The following is an 18,986-nucleotide window of genomic DNA, read 5'->3' as shown; positions in this document are numbered from 1 at the left end:
GTTTATAAGAAGCAATGTTTCTAACACTATCTCCATTATGCTGGCTCTTTAAAAGTTTTTCCCAAGGAAGAAGCTAACTTATACATGATCATTTAACCACCTGGGACTATTAGTTCTAAAATCTGAGTATAGAGTTAGGAAATTAGGTCAGAGGATTAATGGTCTATCCATAGCAATAATTTCCTTGAATAAAGAGAAGAGAGTAAGAATTAGCTACTACCTGAAAGATTTTTCTCTAAAAATTTGAACATGACTTGCCGCAGTGCTTATGGTTCTGCTACGTTTTCACACAATAAATGGCAGTTCTTTTATTAATTATCAAAGGACTTTCAAATTCGAAGGATCTAAAGTTATCTTATGCAAGCTTCCCTTTTCCTACACCATCTCCCTCATTATTTAAGTTCACATTTTAATTGGACTTTTTCCCCGAGTTTCAGAAGCTTTCTCATATGTTATACCTTTTTCACAATATTACCGTAGGAGATGGGATAATATAGGAACTCTCTGGGCTGATACACAACAGGGGGGCACTGGTGGCTATCTTTGGTCCCAGAGCTCCCCCTGTTACCTCCCATGCATCTAGGTCCTCAACTTTTTCACATCCCCCAAACATTCATTGAATTTAAGATCTTTATCCTCACTTCCGAAGGCACAGTGAGTGGCTTACACCAAATTACACAGCCAACAAAGGCATATTTGCCTGGCATCTACATCTCCTAAACATGTTTTTCTCCTACAAATTCCTGCATATTCTGGAGAGGTTCTCCTAAGAACTTTCATCAGCGCCAATGATGGCCCCATCACTAACCAAAGGCAGTTTGTAAATCTTGCTAAGGGCACCAGAGAGATGTGGAGGGTCTTTGTTTAATGCATCTAGCTGCAGTGCAGGAAACCCCCCCACCCTTGTTTTACCAAACGGATGCTTTCCGTTTCCTCATTCAAAGAACCTCGAAACACCGAGGATAAAGGCACAGAGGCTCCCCCATTCGGCTTACTTGGTCGCTAGGATCATCTTTTTTCTTGCTGTCTGTTCTTTCTGTTCCATATGTTGTCTGGCAAGATGCTCTCCTACAGCTTTAGCTGGAAACTCTGTCTCACAAGTGTAGCCAAAATCCCGAGCCAAGTGTAAAGCCTCCCCTGTTGGCAGACAATAAAAGTCAGGTTCTCAGGAATGATCAAACTTAATAAGAGTACACCTTATATTTTCTTCAAGTCTCATTCCTGGCTGTGGTCAGCTGGATCATTTCTCCTGTTCATTCTAAACAGTCCAAGGGAGAGGACTTTTGGCAGCATAGAGTAGGATGAGGAGAAACTGAGAAACAGAAACTTCTACCAGGTAGGAGTATGTGGAAAATCAAGGGGAAAACCCAGAAGCACAGTCTAGAGTTTTAACTCCCCTTGAGGCTCTGCCATTAGACCAGACAGACAGCTGAGATTCTACACGTCAATGCCATTGGGAACAAGCTCCACGGGTACATCATTTTGATGCTGCTCAACAAGCAGCCTATTCTTAGTATATCCAAAATATTCAGCTATCTTCCAGGAGACCTATCAAAATATTGGCAAAGGGTCCAAATAATTTTTCAAAGAAGTTGGAACACTTAGGAAAGTGAGATAAATGAACTCTATCAACTTTATATCATTACATTGCTAAAGAGAGTAGATTGCATTATTATGGTTGTAGCATTATTAGGCTTGATGGTAGGCTTCAGTACCTTTTACCACTATGTGCAAAGATTCTTAAGTACATCATAAAATATATGATGCTTCTTAAGTATAATAAAATCATAAATAACTTTGGTTCTTTCATAGAATCTTAAACTTTTAAGCAATGGGGTAAACAATGTTTATTGGTAAAGATTTAGTGATGGACTTTGGTCTGGAAAACAACTCCAATCAAGCCAACTCTTATTTGACCATTAAGACATTTAAAAAGCAAGCTTTTACTACATTTATACAGAGCACCTACTTTGGTCAAAGTGCAGTGCTAGGTAGGAGTAATGGAGGATGTAAAAGGGCACCCAAGGCCATCTCTGTTTCTAGGAAGGTGGCAGTCATACCAGTACTAGTAGCAGCAATAACAACAAACACAAAAACACGATAGTGGCATTTTATACATTATAGTACACCTATAGAAACATTATTTATCATTTGTACATGTTTACTGACATGTATTGACATTATATATAATACAAGCTATTATTTTATCAGCATACAATGAATGTTAGAGATACAATGTTTGGAGAAGGTTGTAATCAAGGAGAGGTGATCCAATAGCTGCAAGGTCAATCAAATTTTGCCACGAAAAGATTTAAAATGTCAGGCTTGATATCCAAGTCATATGATACTTGTTTGGTGGTTAGCCAAAGTAACAGCCTAAAAGAATTTGATCTTGCTTTATACTCATAGAATAACAGAGTAGTGGATAATTTAGTACCAGGAAGAAGTAAAAATAGTTAATATTACTATAGAGTAGGAAAAGCTTATAGTTATACAGAATAAATATATAAAATAGGCTAGTTAATATTAATAAATTTTTATATATTTTCCTCAGTAAATATGTTCTTTTTCTCTAGAAACAAGAAATATTAATTTTCAGGTTGGGAAACTTATGTTTATAATAAAGAACAAAGAAATGACCAATAATAGAAAACAGGAAAACATTGTAGGATAATACAGAGCTGAGAAAATATAATCCGAAGAGTAATTTAATCTAAAATTTTTCTTGGATACCTTGCCTTTCTTACATTTAAAACTCCTAAGTGGGGGAGGGGGGATGAATAAATTTGTGAGAATTTTTTTCAAACCTTTTAATTAAAAAAAATGTCAAACATATTGCAAATTTGGAAGACTTGGACAGTGAATTTCCACATGTCCACACTTAATGTTATACTAAATTTGCTTTATCACATATCCATTCATCTTTCTTTACCTCCACTCATTCATCAATCCATATTATTTTTGATGCATTTCATAGTAAATAACCTCAGTATACATCTCCTTAAAGACATCAGCATTATTCAATTAAATAGGTCCAATATTTGTTTGTAGTTTTTTTCCCTAAAAGCTTTTATCTCAAAAGTTTTCCCCGATGTATATTAAAAAGGAAAAAGACTAAAAACTATTTAATGTTGTTTATTTGTATGATATATACCTACTGAGTAGGAATTGGTAGGGTTTTTGTCCTGTTCATTTGACAGAAAAGTATATTTATATGAAGATTATTTGTTAATAACCTGATATGAAGTTTCAATGTGTACAAATATTAAACAAGCATTAAAATTAGGTTATTGTAGCCTGGCCAGTGTGGTCAGTGGTTGAGCATTGACCCATGCACTGGTTTGATCCCCAGTCAGAGCACATGCCCAGGTTGTGGGCCTGATCCCCAGTGGGGGGCGTACAGGAGGCGGCCAATCAATGTTCTCTCTCTCCCTTTCCTTTACTCAATAAAGAAAACATTTTTTAAAATTACACTATTATATTTATGCAAGTGTGTTTAATTTTTATATATATTACCAATAGAAACTAGTATTGTCATTTTTTTTTAATCTATTCACTGAGTCTTTAACAATTATTATTATTATTATTTTTTTATTCCTGCAATGCAAGAAGTCCTGTTCTAGGCCTTGGAAGGGTCTAGTTTATTATATAAAAACTACAATGAGATAAACATATGAGATCAGACAGTGCTTTGGGAACTATCTCATCATGACCCCTCCCTACTCCCTGTACTGGTATAACACAGCTACTGGTCTTTAGTCAAGATTTTCATATTCATGTTGTAGGAAACATCATTGTTCTTCCTCCATTTTAAATAGAAAGGTGACATAACTAAATGGAAAGACTTTCTACATTCATTTTTCTGGGTTACACTTTTGAATACAACTGCAATGTACAAGCAACATTTTTAAAATGCCTAATACCAGCAGTTTATCACCCTAACAATTAAGGGGGGAAATGAGTGCATATTTGGCCCCCCAAAAAATGGCACAAAGATTTTTTTAAGGATATTGTAATTCCATATAGGATGGTCACTTTTGCTAGAAAAATGACAGAATAGAGATAACTCAAAAAACTTCAAATTTGAGGTTAAAAGTACCTATCAAATGGTGGCTACAGCACCTCACCAGAGGATAAACACATGTGACCTTGGGACTCACAAGTATCTTGCAACTAACACAATAGCACAATTCATGGTGTCATCTTTGTAAAGCAAGTCGAGTTATGTATTCTGATATATCTGCATATTACAATATTCACACAGAGATTGATTTTTAAGCATTTTAACAAAGACTATTGTGGGTGTGTGTGTGTGCAGTTTTTTTTTTTCCCTCTACTGTTTGTGCAATAGTGGGAAAGTGAACAGGAGGATACCAGCATGCCTCTTAAATTTGGTGCTAAAACCTGATTCTTGCAGATCTGGCCCATTTTATGCAAAGCTCTCACCGCGTGGTCGTTTGAAAAACAGTTTGAATGAACAGCTGCTATTTACATTTATACTGACAGCCAGATCCTTCCTTCCTTAGTTCTGTTTACTGCTTTCTCCTGCTTGCCATGTAACATTGTTACTGGATGTACAGCAATGCTACATCGAAAGAAGCAGCAAGTGAAGACACTCCGATAAGTAGTTAAAATGTGTACATCATGCCACCAAAGCTTTGTGTGTGGGGACCCAAGAATGAATGAGGAAATGGATCTGTGAATTCAAATATACATGATAATCAGTAACGATGACAGATCTATAGTTAAATCCTGTACAGCAGCTATCTTAGAGTCAACAGGTTTAAAAAAATAGAAATGTCAGGATCAGAAAAGCATATGAATAAATCACTAATGGATTTGACTGATTTGTGAAAATAAAGATCTACAAGTGTCACTGTCTCTGTGGTGGGTTAAACGCCCACGTGGACCACAAGCAGGTGCAGTAAACTGTGGTGAAAAGTATGATCCATGAAGGGCCAGAAACATTTTTTCTCCTATCCCTGTACAGCAAACACGGCTGCCCCATCTTATTTCTGTGTGAGATGAGGTGGGATACCCCGGTTGTTGTTCTTCTCTTTTTCTCCAGAACAGATATAACTATTCCTTTATTTCAATGCATTGTGCCACTTGAAAAGCCAGTCCTCCACCCCCTCTTTTTCTGTACAACTGAACAACACACGAAGGCAAGTACACTATTGTATTCCATGTCATTTCAAGAATACTTTAGAAGTAGGATACATGGATGTTGGGTGGGGCTAGTATTAGTGCTTAGACAGGAGTATTCAAAGTGCAAGGCTTAGGCTCATTGTGCCAAGCAGTGCTATCCCCACCCCCTTGCTTCTGAAAAAGTGGAAACCACTAAAGGATATTAAATGTTTCAATAGTAACGACGGCACTTGACGGCATGCATGGAATAACTCTCTCAAACAGCCAGCACAAGTGAAATGACAGAAGATGGAAGAAAAAGGAAGGGCATTTGCTCCCTTGTTTCAGGGTACTCATTTCCCACTCAGAGGTACAAAGTGAAAAATGAAAGGAAATCTATCAGGAAACATTTAAATGGCAATAATCAATGCATCCCAGAAACAGAGAGGCAATGGAAAAATGTTTTCTGAAAGAGCTGATTGCTCACTGGGCTGAGATTCTGGATTCACACATCATTTTAGCAGAAGCAGATCTAGTGCCTTTTAAAATAAAAACAAATGCACCTGATTTTCAACCTTTTATATGGTCATTAAGGCTTTTTCCTTCGTTTAAAATTATTGTATTTTAGGGAAAAGTGTATGTCAGACAATTAAATATCAATATCTAAAACTAATTTGTACTAAAGGACATTTCTACATTGTTATTTGCTAGATAATTCTTACCAACTGTCACTACAAATATTGCCTGAAAAACAATTTAGGTTTAACTTAGTATTACTCTGCAATGTTGTTAAATAAAAGAAACAGTTTACATGTGTTAAATTCCAGTCACATATCTATGATTTCAGTCTTATTTCATGTACTGGGCAGGAGCACAATTAAGTCTATCATTAGGATTATTCCAAAAAGTACCTATTAGAAAGCAAATTTGAGAATATATTCAAACCTAGATATTACATTAAATAGATTATCTTGTGATACCAGCTACAGTAAACCCTAGAGCTGCAGACAAAAAACCTATCTGTTATAGGTTTCCTAAAGTATTCTAAAAGAAATATACCCTACAACACCATATATCACACAATCTATGATATAGATAGGTGCCTTATTATGTGGAAGTTCTCCTAGCTTATTGATGCTTTTGTTTCAATGCCAATACTTTGTTCTTCGAAGTGATAGTTTTGATCCCCGTTTCATACTCTGTTCTGAGCACAGCACCTAATTCATAAGAGGCATTCAGTAAACATTTGTTCAATGAAAAAGTTTTCAAATATTTTATTGGTTAATTATAACAATTGTCTCGGGAGGCAACTTTCCCAAAGCATAGTGAAAAAAAACAGAGCAAAAGAGATTTCAATAATGATCAAAATATATAACAAAGCTATAAAAATAGAACATATTGTTACGTCAGTGGAGCCACTTAATAGACTATAGTCGAAGGTAGTGTGTTTAAGCCTTGGTACTTCCGTAGCCTGAGAGTTTGTTTAAAAAAGGAGTCTGGGTTCCACCCCATATCAATTAAGTCAGGGCATCTGCGTTTTTTGAAGGCTCCTGCAATAATCCCAAACCAGTGTTGAGAACCACTGCCCTAAGGTGAGGGAAAGCATTACGTAGGGATTAACTACACATGTTCCCCCAATAAAAGTGTGCTGTGGCTGACACCCAGGGAAGGCGGTCATTATAAAGTTTGTACTAAATTGACCAGGACTGTAATTGGGCTCTTGCATGAGAAGTTGTGCCTTATTTGACTGATAGAGTATAAACTCTGGAAACAAAAGAGACAACGTGGTGGTAGAAGTGGAGACAGCCATGTTAGGAGAACAAAGCCATCAGTGTGTTGAAAATGTGTATCTGTATAGGGAGATTTTATACAAAATGAAGTTTGCCTTTCATACTAGTAGGGAAGAGATGGATCATCAATAAAGGTGTTGAGACAAATGGACGTGGAGAGAAAAGGTGTTGAGATAAAAATGGACGTATATCATATAACCAACAACAAAGTAAAGTCCAGATAGATCAAAGATTTAAACATGAGAAATAAAACTGTAATGTAATTAGAAGACAACATGGGATAAAGCTTTCAAAATCTTGAGATAAAAAAGGCCTTATAAAGTATGATAATGAAAACTAAAAGCCATGAAATGAAATAGATGAAAAGATATGATTATATTAATATCAAAATGTTGTATAGGACACAGACATGGATAAATAAGCAAACAAACAAAAATCTAACAGCATAAGCCCTGGCCAGTTTGGCTCAGCGGTTAGAGCATCGGCCTGTGTTCCTGAGAGACCCGGGTTCAATTCCTGCTAAGGGCATGTACCTCGATTGCAGTTTGTCCCCGGCCCTGGTTGGGTCGTGTGGGTGGCAAGCACTCGATGTGTCCCTTTCACGTTGATGTTTTTCTCTCTCTCTCCCCCTCCCACTCTATCTGAACAAAATACTGGAAAGTGTCCTGGGGTGAGGATAAAAAACAAAACAAAAAAAGACAGCCTCATTGTTATAAGAACAAAGCACATTTCAAAAACATAAAATTGCTAATATTAAAAAAAAAATCTAACAGCATAACAATACTAGTCCTTGATAATTTGTTTTTAATTTTTAATTTTATGTTTTAAATTTTTTTTCTTTATTGATTTTAGAGAGAGAGAAAGAGGGAGAGAGATAGAAACATTGATGAGAGAGAACATCGATTGGCTGCCTCCTGCATGCCCCACACTGGGGATTTGGCCCATAACCTGGGCATGTGGCTTGACTGGGAATTGAATCGGCGACCTCTTGGTACATGGGTGGATGCTCAACCAGTGAGCCACACCAGCCGGGCTACTCCTTGATAATTAAGGAGAAAAAAAAATCTAACAGCAAACAGACAAGCCAAAGCCAGGAGTGGAGAAATTTTGCAACTCATATCAGAGATATACAGCCAATTTTTCTGATATATAATGAGTGTACATCAATGAGAAAAATATAAAAATTCACCACGAGAACAAAATAAATGAACCTACAGATAAACATATAAAATTTTTCAAAGAATATACCCAACTCTACCTCCTTCATAATATAGCTAGCCTTTTTTTTTTTTTTTTTTAACCAATCAAATTAGCAAAGATAAAAAAATTGATAGTACCCTGCTTCCCTGCTTGGACAACAGTATAGGGAAGTACTAACATATCAATGCTTCTTGTCCCCATTGCTGACGGGATTATAAATTTATAACCACTATGGAGAACAATCTTCCTATAATCTTCTGAAATTACAAATGTAAATATCTTTTGGCCCTGCAAAATACCCCTAAGAATTTATGGAATAGATGTGCTTCAACATCTGCAGAATTGTTTCTGTTTGGGTGTGAAGTTACTGACTGTACAGCACTATTGGTAATAGCTGAAGACTGAAAACCCCTGTATGATATTCAGTAGAGACTAGTTAAATAAATTATAATGCACTGAAACATTGGAATACCATGAGTGTTTTAAAGATTAGATAAGGCCCTGGCCGGTTTGGCTCAGCGGTTAGAGCGTTGTCCTGTGGTCCAGAGAGACCCAGGTTCGGTTCCCGCTAAGGGCATGTACCTGGGTTGCAGTTTGTCCCCGGCCCTGGTTGGGTCGTGTAGTTGGCAACCACTTGATGTGTCCCTTTCACGTCGATGTTTCTCTCTCTCTCCCTCCCTCCCTCTCTCCCTCTGACTCTATCTGAACAAAATATGGAAAAATGTCCTCTATCTGAACAAAATATGGAAAAATGTCCTCGGGTGAGGATTAAAAAAATAAAAAAAATAAAGATTAGATAAGTTGTAATTGCTAAATAAATAAATAAATAAATAAAAGACTAATACAAGGTGTGGAAAAAGCTCAACAAGCAGAAAGAGTGCATAGTAAAAAGTCCATGTATATACACATATAGCTTTGGAAGAGAATAGAGAAACCCATAACATTTGTTTTCTTCCAAGAGGGGAACTGAATGATTGAAGAACAGAGAGAAAAAAGAGGTATTTCACTATATATTCTTTTATAACTTTTGAATGTTTTGCCATTTGTGTAAATTATTTATTTAAAATTATATCAATTCAAAAGCAAAATTACTCTCTGATCCCATTATTAGATTTAATTTTAAACTCAAATATCGGTTATAAATTAAAACATGAGCAATTCGGAAGCATCCACTGCCATTCAGTAGGAGTTAGACATTAACAATAATAATTAAAATCTACAATTTTATTAGAATACCTATAAATTTTGATAAATGTAAATATTGGATAAAAAGCAGAACTGAGTGTTTGAAAATCATATCAGTTGAGGCATCAAGTTGGAAAGAGAATAATAGAAAAAAGAAAATGAAATTACAAAGAAAATAATGCAGAGACATGCCTGTAAGTGAGCATTATGGTTTACAATGGTGTGTAATGAGCTGACCAAGGAGGGCAAGGGCAGGGTGGGCTGAATGGAATGGGCTTGAACACATGTGCCTTTTCTGCCACAGTCACCATGAGTAGAAACAGGAATTTAAGGACACTCTAAGCACATAGTCAAACACTAAGTCATGTGTGTAGGCAGCCTATTTGCTCAAACCCTCGGTTATACTGTATTTAAGTCAGAGTAGTTCAGTAATGCAACTGTTCATCACCCAAGCCAAAAATGCAAATTTGAGTGGAATACACATGGTGATGTTGCAAAACCAGAAGATCTGGGTTCTCATTTTTGCGGCTCCCAATTTTATGATCCAGTGAAGAACAGTTCATCTCATTCGTGAATAATGGTATAAAATTTATCAAGCACCAAATTTGTGCTGGGTACCATGTAAGTTATTTGCTGACATTCTGATTTAACTCTCACAGCAACCTTATGAAGAGGGCACTATTATTAACATTACTGTATAGATAAAGACACAGATGCTCAGAGAGGTTATGTGCATTTACCTATAGCACACAGCTGGCAAGGGGTGGAGTGAGTTCAAACAAGGTTATTTGACTCAAGAAGCACACGCTTAACAGTTATGACCTAGTGGCTTTAGACTACTCAAGCTTTTGTTTTCCTCCAGAGCTAAGGTTTTATGACTCAGTAAATTTGGTTATTAAATAATGTTGTTTAGAAAGAAAGAAGGTAGAAGACAGATGCTAATCTTTATTAAGTGCTTCTGTGCCACAGGGTACCAAGTGTTTAATCTCTGTGAATATATTTATTCTTACAAAAGACACATAATGCAGATGTTAAGGCTGAAATGGGTGCTGGACCATCAAAGATTTATCCTTTTCTTTTTTCCTTTAAGATTTTTAAATTGGCCCTGGCTGGTTTGGCTCAGTGGTTGGAGTATTGGCCTGCGGACCATAGAGTCCCGGGTTCGGTTCCTGCTAGGGGCACGTACCAAAAAAAAAAAGATTTTTTAATTTACTTTTAGAGAGAGACAAAGAAAGAGGACAAGAGAAAGAAACACTGACATGAGAGGAGAACATTGATTGGCTGCCTCCTGCACGCCCCCTACCAGGGATAGAGCCCGCAACCGCAACTGGAGCAGGTGCTCTGACCGGGAATCGAACCGGCGACCTTTCCGTGCACCTGATGACACCTAACCACTGAGCCACAATGGCCAGGACAAACCTAACTGTCCTTTCTTTACACACTATAGAGTTGTTTCTAAGAAGATTGCCCAGTTAGAGACTATATTATCTAGGATACCCCACACCCACCTCTGGAACTAGGCAGGGCCATGTGACTAGTTCTTAAGGAATGGGTCACTACCGGGCAGAGTGGGTAAGAAGCTCTCTGCTTTCTCCATCATGTCTTTCCTTAACGTAAAACCAAAGGAATAGGGCCTAGAGGAGGATATAGCCACAGACTCTGGGTTCCTGACTGAGACCATGGGGAAGGAAGACCCCCGATGAGGGACATCACATCAGACTGTGATGAGGGAGAAATAAGCTTCTATTGTGGAATACGATTAATTATTTGGTAATTAACTGTTATAACAGCTCTCATTATCTGAACCATAATAGATATTAGAAGCCTTGTTTATAAATTAAGAAAATGAAGCTCACTCAGGATAACTAACTACCTCAAAGTCAGACAAAATTTCAAAAGTGATATTATTGGGGCTGGCGATGGGTACCAGGCAAAAGATAATAAATTTTGCAAGTGGTACGACTCGCAGTGTGGGAGCTTATGTTTGTTGAAACTAAAGAAGGTAGCAGCAGTGACAAAGGATTTGGCCTTGAAAAGAGTGAATGGAGATCACAAACAATATTTGTAAACGGTCCCTTTCTTTGGTTGGTGTATATTTCACCCTTCATTGCCCCTCACTGTTCTTTAAAAACATATACAAACAGAATTGGACCACCTGTTGTGACAAACTGCAAGACAAATCACTGTGTGTAAGGACTTACACAAGTTCTAGGTCCAATATGCCTATGTTAGGTGAACAAAAATATTTCCCACTCTAAATATGGCCCTTAATTTGTCAGGTGAAGAAAAGGCAGTCGACCTTGAGTTCTTCATCATATTGGTTATGAAGTGCAATGATATTTGGAACAAATGTTGGAAATTATAAACTGACACTAAGTAGTGCTCTCTTATAAATCCCTAAAATAATTCCTAAAAGAATGACTCTAGTATGTTAATTTGAGAGTGGTGCTGAAAGGGAACTATTAGTTGAGTGTCTAAATTTAAAAGAAATACAGGGACGAAGATGATACAATAATAAAAATCAAAATGATTGAAAACTCGAGGCAAGCAGGGAAATCTAGGGGTATTTTGCTGAAACTATTGTTACCTTAGTGACAGGGGTAGTTTTTGAAACATTTATGTTCATTTTCTAATTTTAATTCCCATCATAAGGTCACTTACTGTTCAGTGACTGGATCTTCGAGAGGCTGAGTCCTCTGCACAGAGATCAGACAGCCTCCAAGCACTGCTCTTTCTACGGGATTCCTATCAAAATCGCAACAATGGCAAATCTTCCCCAAACAGGGGCAGAGACAAGTACTGTGAAGTTGTAGAAGTTTGACCTTCATGAGATTTATTTCTAAGTCTGGTCTGTGAGGACAAAGCCAGTCAGATATCATCTATCTTGTGCTCAAGTACTGTACCAAAATGAGGAGGGAAGTATGACTGAATCCCAGCAATGCATTGCACCATCACAATGCTTGAGAAGGAACAAGTCTAGTCGTGGTTAGACTACGCTATAAGAGTTTCAGTTGTCGGCTGGTGTGGCTCAGTGGTTGAGCGTCAACCTGTGCACCAGGAAGTCACCAGTTTGATTCCCAGTCAGGACACATGCCCGGGTTGTGGGCCAAGTCCCCAGTGGGGGGCATGCAGGAGGCAACCAATTAATGTTCTCTCTCATGGATGTTTTTATGTCTTTCTCCCTCTCCCTTCCTCTCTCTCTAAAATCATAAAGAAAAAAAAATTAATAATAAAAAAAAAGAGTTTCTGTTCAGTTTTAAGAGACATTTAAGAGCTCTGGCCAGTATGGCTCAGTTGGTTGAGCATCATCTCATGCACCAAGAGGTTCTTGGTTGCAGGCTTAATACCCAGTGGGTGTTTGTGCAGGGGGTGTCCCACTGATATTTCTATCTTTCTCTCTTCCTCTCTCTCCAAAAAAATCAATAAAATATTTTTTTTAAAGGATGCATTTAAGAGAAGCTAATATAGGTACTGGTGATTAAAATGCACCTATAATTTTATGTAAAAAATCCAGGAGGATAGGGAGAGATATCAATTTAAAAATGGGAGGGGGGGAGCATTCTTTCCCACAAAATCATAGGTTTATAAGAAAGCTGATGGGCCATTTTGATGACTAGAAATCTAGTTTTAGAATTTCTGGGGAAAAAAATTAATATAAAATGTTGCCTTTTGCAAAACTGTTTGATTGAAGAGAAAAAATATTATCCAAAGACATGGTTAATTCAAAGTCTTGTATTTACACCAACTGGTAAATATGGTGAAGTTTTTGTTTTTTTGTTTGTTTGTTTGTTTTTAATTTTTCTTTATTGACTTTAGAGAGAGAGGAAGAAAGAGGGAGAGAGATAGAGACATCAATGAAAGAGAACATCAATTGGCTGCCTCTTGCACACCCCCCACTGGGGATCAGGCCCACAACCTGGGACCGGAAACTGAACTGGTGACCTCTTGGTACATGAGTCAATGCTCAACCACTGAGCCATACCAGCTGGGCAACATGGTGAAGTTTTAATTTACCACCTAAAACTGGACAAGCAGAACAAATCTGAAATAACTGAATCACACCCATGTTAGCATAGAAAGGGTCAAGATCACAAAAGTACTGAAGAGAAGCATCACTGTTTCAATATCACAAGAGGCTGGTCAGTCAGAGTTGGGTCACCATCATTCTGTATACACATGGCATCACTTGCAGGATTCCAAGGACTCTAAGCCTGGTGCAGTACCTGGCATCTTGCTGCCTGGGAAAGAGCCATCAGTTGTCACTACCAGCCCAACTTAAAGGTGAGAATATAAATAAATAGAAGAGTCCTGAACAATGAGATTTTTCTTCTTGTCATCCTGGGATTATAATGAAGTCTATTTTAATTTAGGTGGAATGTCCTTCTTCTTCATATATAAAGTTCTCTTAATGTCCTAAGACAACTTGTAGTTTTTAAAATAAAATATGTTTTTATTGATTATTTTTAAGAGAGAGAGGAAGGGAGAGAGAGATAGAAACATTGATGAGAGAGAAACATCTATCAGCTGCCTCCTGCATGACCCCTACTGGGGATTGAGCCCAAAACCCAGGCAAGTGCCCTGACTGGGTATTGAACCAGTGGGATGACACTCAATCCACTGAGCCACACCAGCCAGGCTACAATATGTAGTTTTTAAAATTGTGGGTCATAATGGATTAAAAAGCTGTGGTACATATACACAATGGAGTACTACACAGCGGTAAGAAAGAAAGATCTCTTATCCTTTGAGACTACATGGAGGGACCTGGAAAGTATCATCCTAAGTGAAACAAGCCAAACAGAGAAAGACAAATTTCATATGATCTCACTGATTTGTGGAATATAATGAACATAACAGTTTGAGGACAATCCCCTAAGGAGTGGGGAGGTGAGAGAGGGATGAACCACAGAACTTATATGCATGTATGCATGAACAGTGGACATGGACAACAATCTGGGGAAGGGGCAGGGAGGGAAGGGGGAGGGGGGAATCAGTGGGGGGAAAAAAGGAGAATCATTTGTAACAAAAATTAATCAATAAAAAATAAAATAAAATAAAATAAAAAATAAATAAATAAAATTGTGGGTCATGACCCATGACTCACCAGAATCTTGAAATAAATTTAGTGGGTTTACAATCAGCATTTAAAAAGAATGGAAACATATAAATAGAATAAAAGTATCAGAAAACAGCCCTGGCCAGTTTGGCTCAGCGGTTAGAGCGTCGGCCTGCGGTCCTGAGAGACCTGGGTTCAGTTCCCGCTAAGGGCATGTACCTTGGTTGCAGTTTGTCCCCGGCTCTGGTCAGTCGTGCGGGTGGCAGCCACTCGATGTGTTTCTTTCACATCGATGTTTCTCTCTCTCTCTGTTCCTCTCTCTCCCTCCCTATAAAAAAAAAAAAATGTGTGCACATGTGTGTGTGCATGCGTGTGTGTGTGTAGGATAGCATGCGTTTGAGAATCATAATGTAATATGCCAGTGGTTGAGGGATGGAAATGTCCTTTTGCCCCTAACTGTCTTTTCCTCAGTTCCATCAAAGTGCCTGCAATTCAACAATGAAAGGTATATTTCTCTACATCATGAATATTTTGGGGACTTAAACGCATGTATTTAAATTAAGCTGCATCTGGGAAGAAGAGAATCTGAAGTTTCATCAGCAAAGGCCGATGTGACTCCTCTGTAAGCAGAGGCCAAGTGACTAGAACACAAGTTAGGCACTTTGGTGGCAGGAGAGGCACCTGAATGAGTAGATGGCAAGACCACAAGACCATCCTAGGATTGCACACATTTACCCTGCATCCTCTCTGCTAGTATCGACTGATGATTCCCACACGGGATACTCTGGCGCTTTTGGCTACTATGAAAATCAATAAGAAGAATTGTGAATATACACTTTTATGGCTCTTCAGTTTGTACATTCATAAATACCATGGAGAAAAGTCTTTCTTAGGGCTTTACTTTTCACATCAGTTAAAAATTTTATAAGAATTCATAGTCTGTCCATCCTACCTAGTAGAAAGGATCGCAGGGAACATTTAGATCAATGACCCTTAAACCTCATTATATATAAGAATTACTGTGAGTGTTTTTAAAAATATAGATACTTGGGCCATACTCTCAGTGAATGATTTCAACTGATTAAGGGATGGGATTCAGGCATTTTATTTTATTTAAACATGTTTTTATTTATATTTTTTAAAGAGAGGAAGAGAGAGAGAGAGATAGAAACATTAATTGGCTGCCTCCTATATGCCCATCACTGGGGATCGAGCCCACAACTGAGGCATGTGCTCTCACCAGGAATCAAACCAGGACGTCTCAGTCCATGGGACAGTGCTCAGTCCACTGAGCCACAACAGCTGGGCAGGGTCCAGGCATTTTAAATAGACCTCTCAGTTGATTCTACTGTAGAGTTGAGTGTAAAAACGAATCAAGTCTCACCATCCATATGATTCTTGAATCACCCATATGATTCCTGTTATATCCTGAACAAGTGTTTTGTTCTATTATTAAATAGCTATAATTTTAATGATATCCTTACTTAAATGGAGTAGAAATCTATCTCCTTTTAGAATCACCCCATTAGCCATTTTTTTCTCCTTTGCCCTTCCTCCCAGTCTCCCCCAACCCATGTGGGTGGATGATTGGTCAGATCCCTCTACCATATATCAGCTATGAGTATCAGCATACACAAGCAAAATGCACAGCCACAGAAGATAATCACAGTAATACTTATTAAATGTTAGTGGCCAGCAATATTATTGTTGTGGTTGTGATTATTACAATTAGGGAACAAAGCAAAGATAACTGTTAACAGCATAATCACCAAAGCAATTTTGCCAAGACAAATGTCAAAAACACACCACTTCACAAAGCTGTGCAGCCAACAGTATGTACTGGTCATCGGACAAATAAACGATGTTTGTCACTCACTTTTCACCTCCTACAGTGCCTCAGAGACAAGTGAGCAACTAATGTGAGAGAGGTGTTACGAGCGTATTCAGGGAGTCTTGGTGAAAAGCATCTTTGTTCATATTTAAAACAATAGCATTCTGGGTTCTAGAAGAACTCTCCTTTGACATTTTAAAGCTCCCCCACAAAGTCAGAAGTGAATATTAATTAACATCTCTTCATAAAAGAGATCGAATGAGAATATGTAAAGTTAAGTACTCATAGAAGAAAAAGAAGGAAAATAAAAAAGAAAATAACTTCTAAGAATAGATTTCCAACTCTGTCACTACTCCCCTGGGTTAACCTTAACCTTTCTGGGACTCAGTTTTTTGACCTATAAGCCAGGAAACTGCACCATACTTTGGGAGATGTCTTCTAGGATTAAAACAATGTGTTATCAGGCTCAGTATCATGCCTAGACTCCCATGAACTCTTTATAAAGAAGTATTTATCCTGTGGATCATGTCTCACTCAATGACAATGATTTAAGTCCAACTGATCTGAACTCTAAAATAAACAATAATAAAAATGACAATAGTGCCCTGAACAGTTTGGCTCAGCAGTTGGAGTGTCTGCCTGTGAACCAGAGAGTCCCAGGTTCGGTTCCCACTAGGGGCACATAAAAAAAAAAAAAAAAAAGACAACAGGACAGCCAACTTTTGATCTTTTGACGCTGGTAGTTAGGATATACTTGTTAAAGTACCTAAATATTCCATTATATTCTTCCATATTATTGCTGAGATCAGTAAGTTAAATAATGTTTGAATTATCTGATCTTTATATTAAGTATAATTTAGTAATTGTTAAAATTGGAAACTTCATCTGTAACCATTAACTATCGTGCTTATTAGTATAGACCAGCAATTTTCAACCAGTGTGCCACAGAATTTTTAAATTAGTCAGGGGCACTGACCTCCTTTCCCTTAGATTGTCAAATAAAAAAAAAAAAAATGACAACAGCCAACACAACAATGCCGTCCGATGTGATTGAATCAAAATTATGCCTATTTTTGTCAGATCAAAAATATATTTTTGTTGTGCCGCAGGATGTTAGTAATTAGTTTATGTGTGCCATGAGATGAAAATGGTTGAAAATCACTGGTATAGACAAAAGTGAAACAGTATCATCTAATAATCCTGCGTTTCGAAGAACTGTTAACCTTCCATGCTTACTTTGCAGAGCTGAAAAGCCATACCTTCAACTAAGGAAGTGAGCAGGGTGACATTGGCCGCTTTCCGTCTTCCTGCTGGCAAGTTCAGGCCAAGCCTATCCAGCTTCTCTCTCAGGCAGCGGCCCCCATTCTTGGACTTTGCTCTGTCCAACAACAAATAAAAACTAGGTTTTGACAGTTCACATTCTGAGGAAGAAGACGAGAGGTCTTGACCACTTGGGGAACGCAATGTTGGGCAGAAGATGTACGGGCTGAGGGTCGAGGAGTGTGGTACCAGTGCAGTTAGGAGACCCGCAGAGCCGGAAAACAACTTCAACATACCTTCTCAAGATGCCTCCCAAGAGCGAAGCATTGAGGCATTCAGGTGGCGAGAGGCGCCTCTTCACCTCCGCAATGGTCACCTTGTACTTGGAAGTAGAACTGAGAAGGGACAAACGGCCAGGGACAGAGCAAAACAAGTCTGTGGGGTTGACCACACAGGTACCACCTTTGGAGGAAAAAGCATATTGTATATTAATGACAGCAAGAGAAGATGACTGCATGAAAGACAGTTCACACCCAGCACTCCTGAGGATTTGGGGACATATGGCCCTCCTTCCTTCTGCACACAGCAGCTGAATCACCTCAAGAAGCTGCTCTGAAGGTGTACTTTCAAATGGCGCTCAAAGATTTGTCTTTCAAATATCTACAGGACATGTTTATAATAGGGTATCTGAACTCTAGTGAACATTAGCATCCTGTAGAGTGTTGGCTGATGCATCAGGTTAATTTTGACATCATCCACATCGAGAAACACTTCCATGAATTAAAATCCCAACTCCACCAGTTAACCATACAAAGAATAGGTGCTATTTATCCACTGCTGTGTGTGTGTGTGTGTGTGTGTGTGTGTGTGCATGCATGCACATGCACATAGATAAATATTTTTGAATCCATGACTTAATATATAGACAAAAATTTTGAAAACTGTTTTCCAAAATGTTTGAGAGCTGCCATCTCCACATACATCTACCAACGATAGGCACCAGAGTCACTCACTCCCCAGGCACCACTAAAAACCAGCTGCCCACTGCCAGAAATTTCCAACCCATGTGGGTGGATGGTAGGTCAACTCCCTCTACCCAGCTGTCAGCCCTCAGGATCAGCACACACAAACACAGCACATGACTGAGAATAGAATAACAGTAACACATTAAATGTCAGAGGCCAATAATATTATTGTTGTAATTGTTATTATCATGATTACTATCATGGAACAAAGCAAAAATAACTGCTAATAGCAAAATCACCAAAGCAAATTTTGCTCCTGGAGCAGAAGCCTTCTGTCTCCAAGGTCCAGAAAGCCCTTTGACCTTTGTTGTCCCCCAGGAACAACAGAGTACATTCCCTAACCTCAGGCAGTGGAAGTAGACTTGAGGACCCAAGATGATCATCACTGGGGAGAGTTTCTGGCTGCTCAGTCCTTCCTTACTGCAATATCCCTAAGCCAATGTCCACACTGCTCACATAGTGTCCACACAGCCCGGGGATCCAAGGCTGCTCGCAATGTCACCCCCCACCCA

The 18,986-nt window shown here is 38.3% G+C and overlaps 1 protein-coding gene across 1 annotated transcript in view; it reads right to left on the bottom strand.

Moving 5' to 3' along the window:
• The window catches only part of TFAP2D (transcription factor AP-2 delta), a 62,843-nt gene that overhangs the window by 28,924 nt on the left and 14,933 nt on the right, over positions 1–18,986 (bottom strand). Inside the window, exons 4-6 of the mRNA XM_036249197.1 lie at positions 17,746–17,911; positions 17,449–17,567; positions 996–1,137 (exon numbers count right to left, since the gene is read on the bottom strand). Coding sequence (XP_036105090.1) covers positions 996–1,137; positions 17,449–17,567; positions 17,746–17,911 — 427 coding nt within the window. The remainder of the gene's footprint in view (positions 1–995; positions 1,138–17,448; positions 17,568–17,745; positions 17,912–18,986) is intronic.

The sequence above is a fragment of the Molossus molossus genome, unplaced genomic scaffold, assembly GCF_014108415.1.
Source record: "Molossus molossus isolate mMolMol1 unplaced genomic scaffold, mMolMol1.p scaffold_m16_p_8, whole genome shotgun sequence".
In the NCBI taxonomy this organism is placed as follows: domain Eukaryota; kingdom Metazoa; phylum Chordata; class Mammalia; order Chiroptera; family Molossidae; genus Molossus; species Molossus molossus.
Note: the sequence above shows the minus strand (reverse complement) of the source record. Positions and strands in the feature narration are given on the sequence as shown.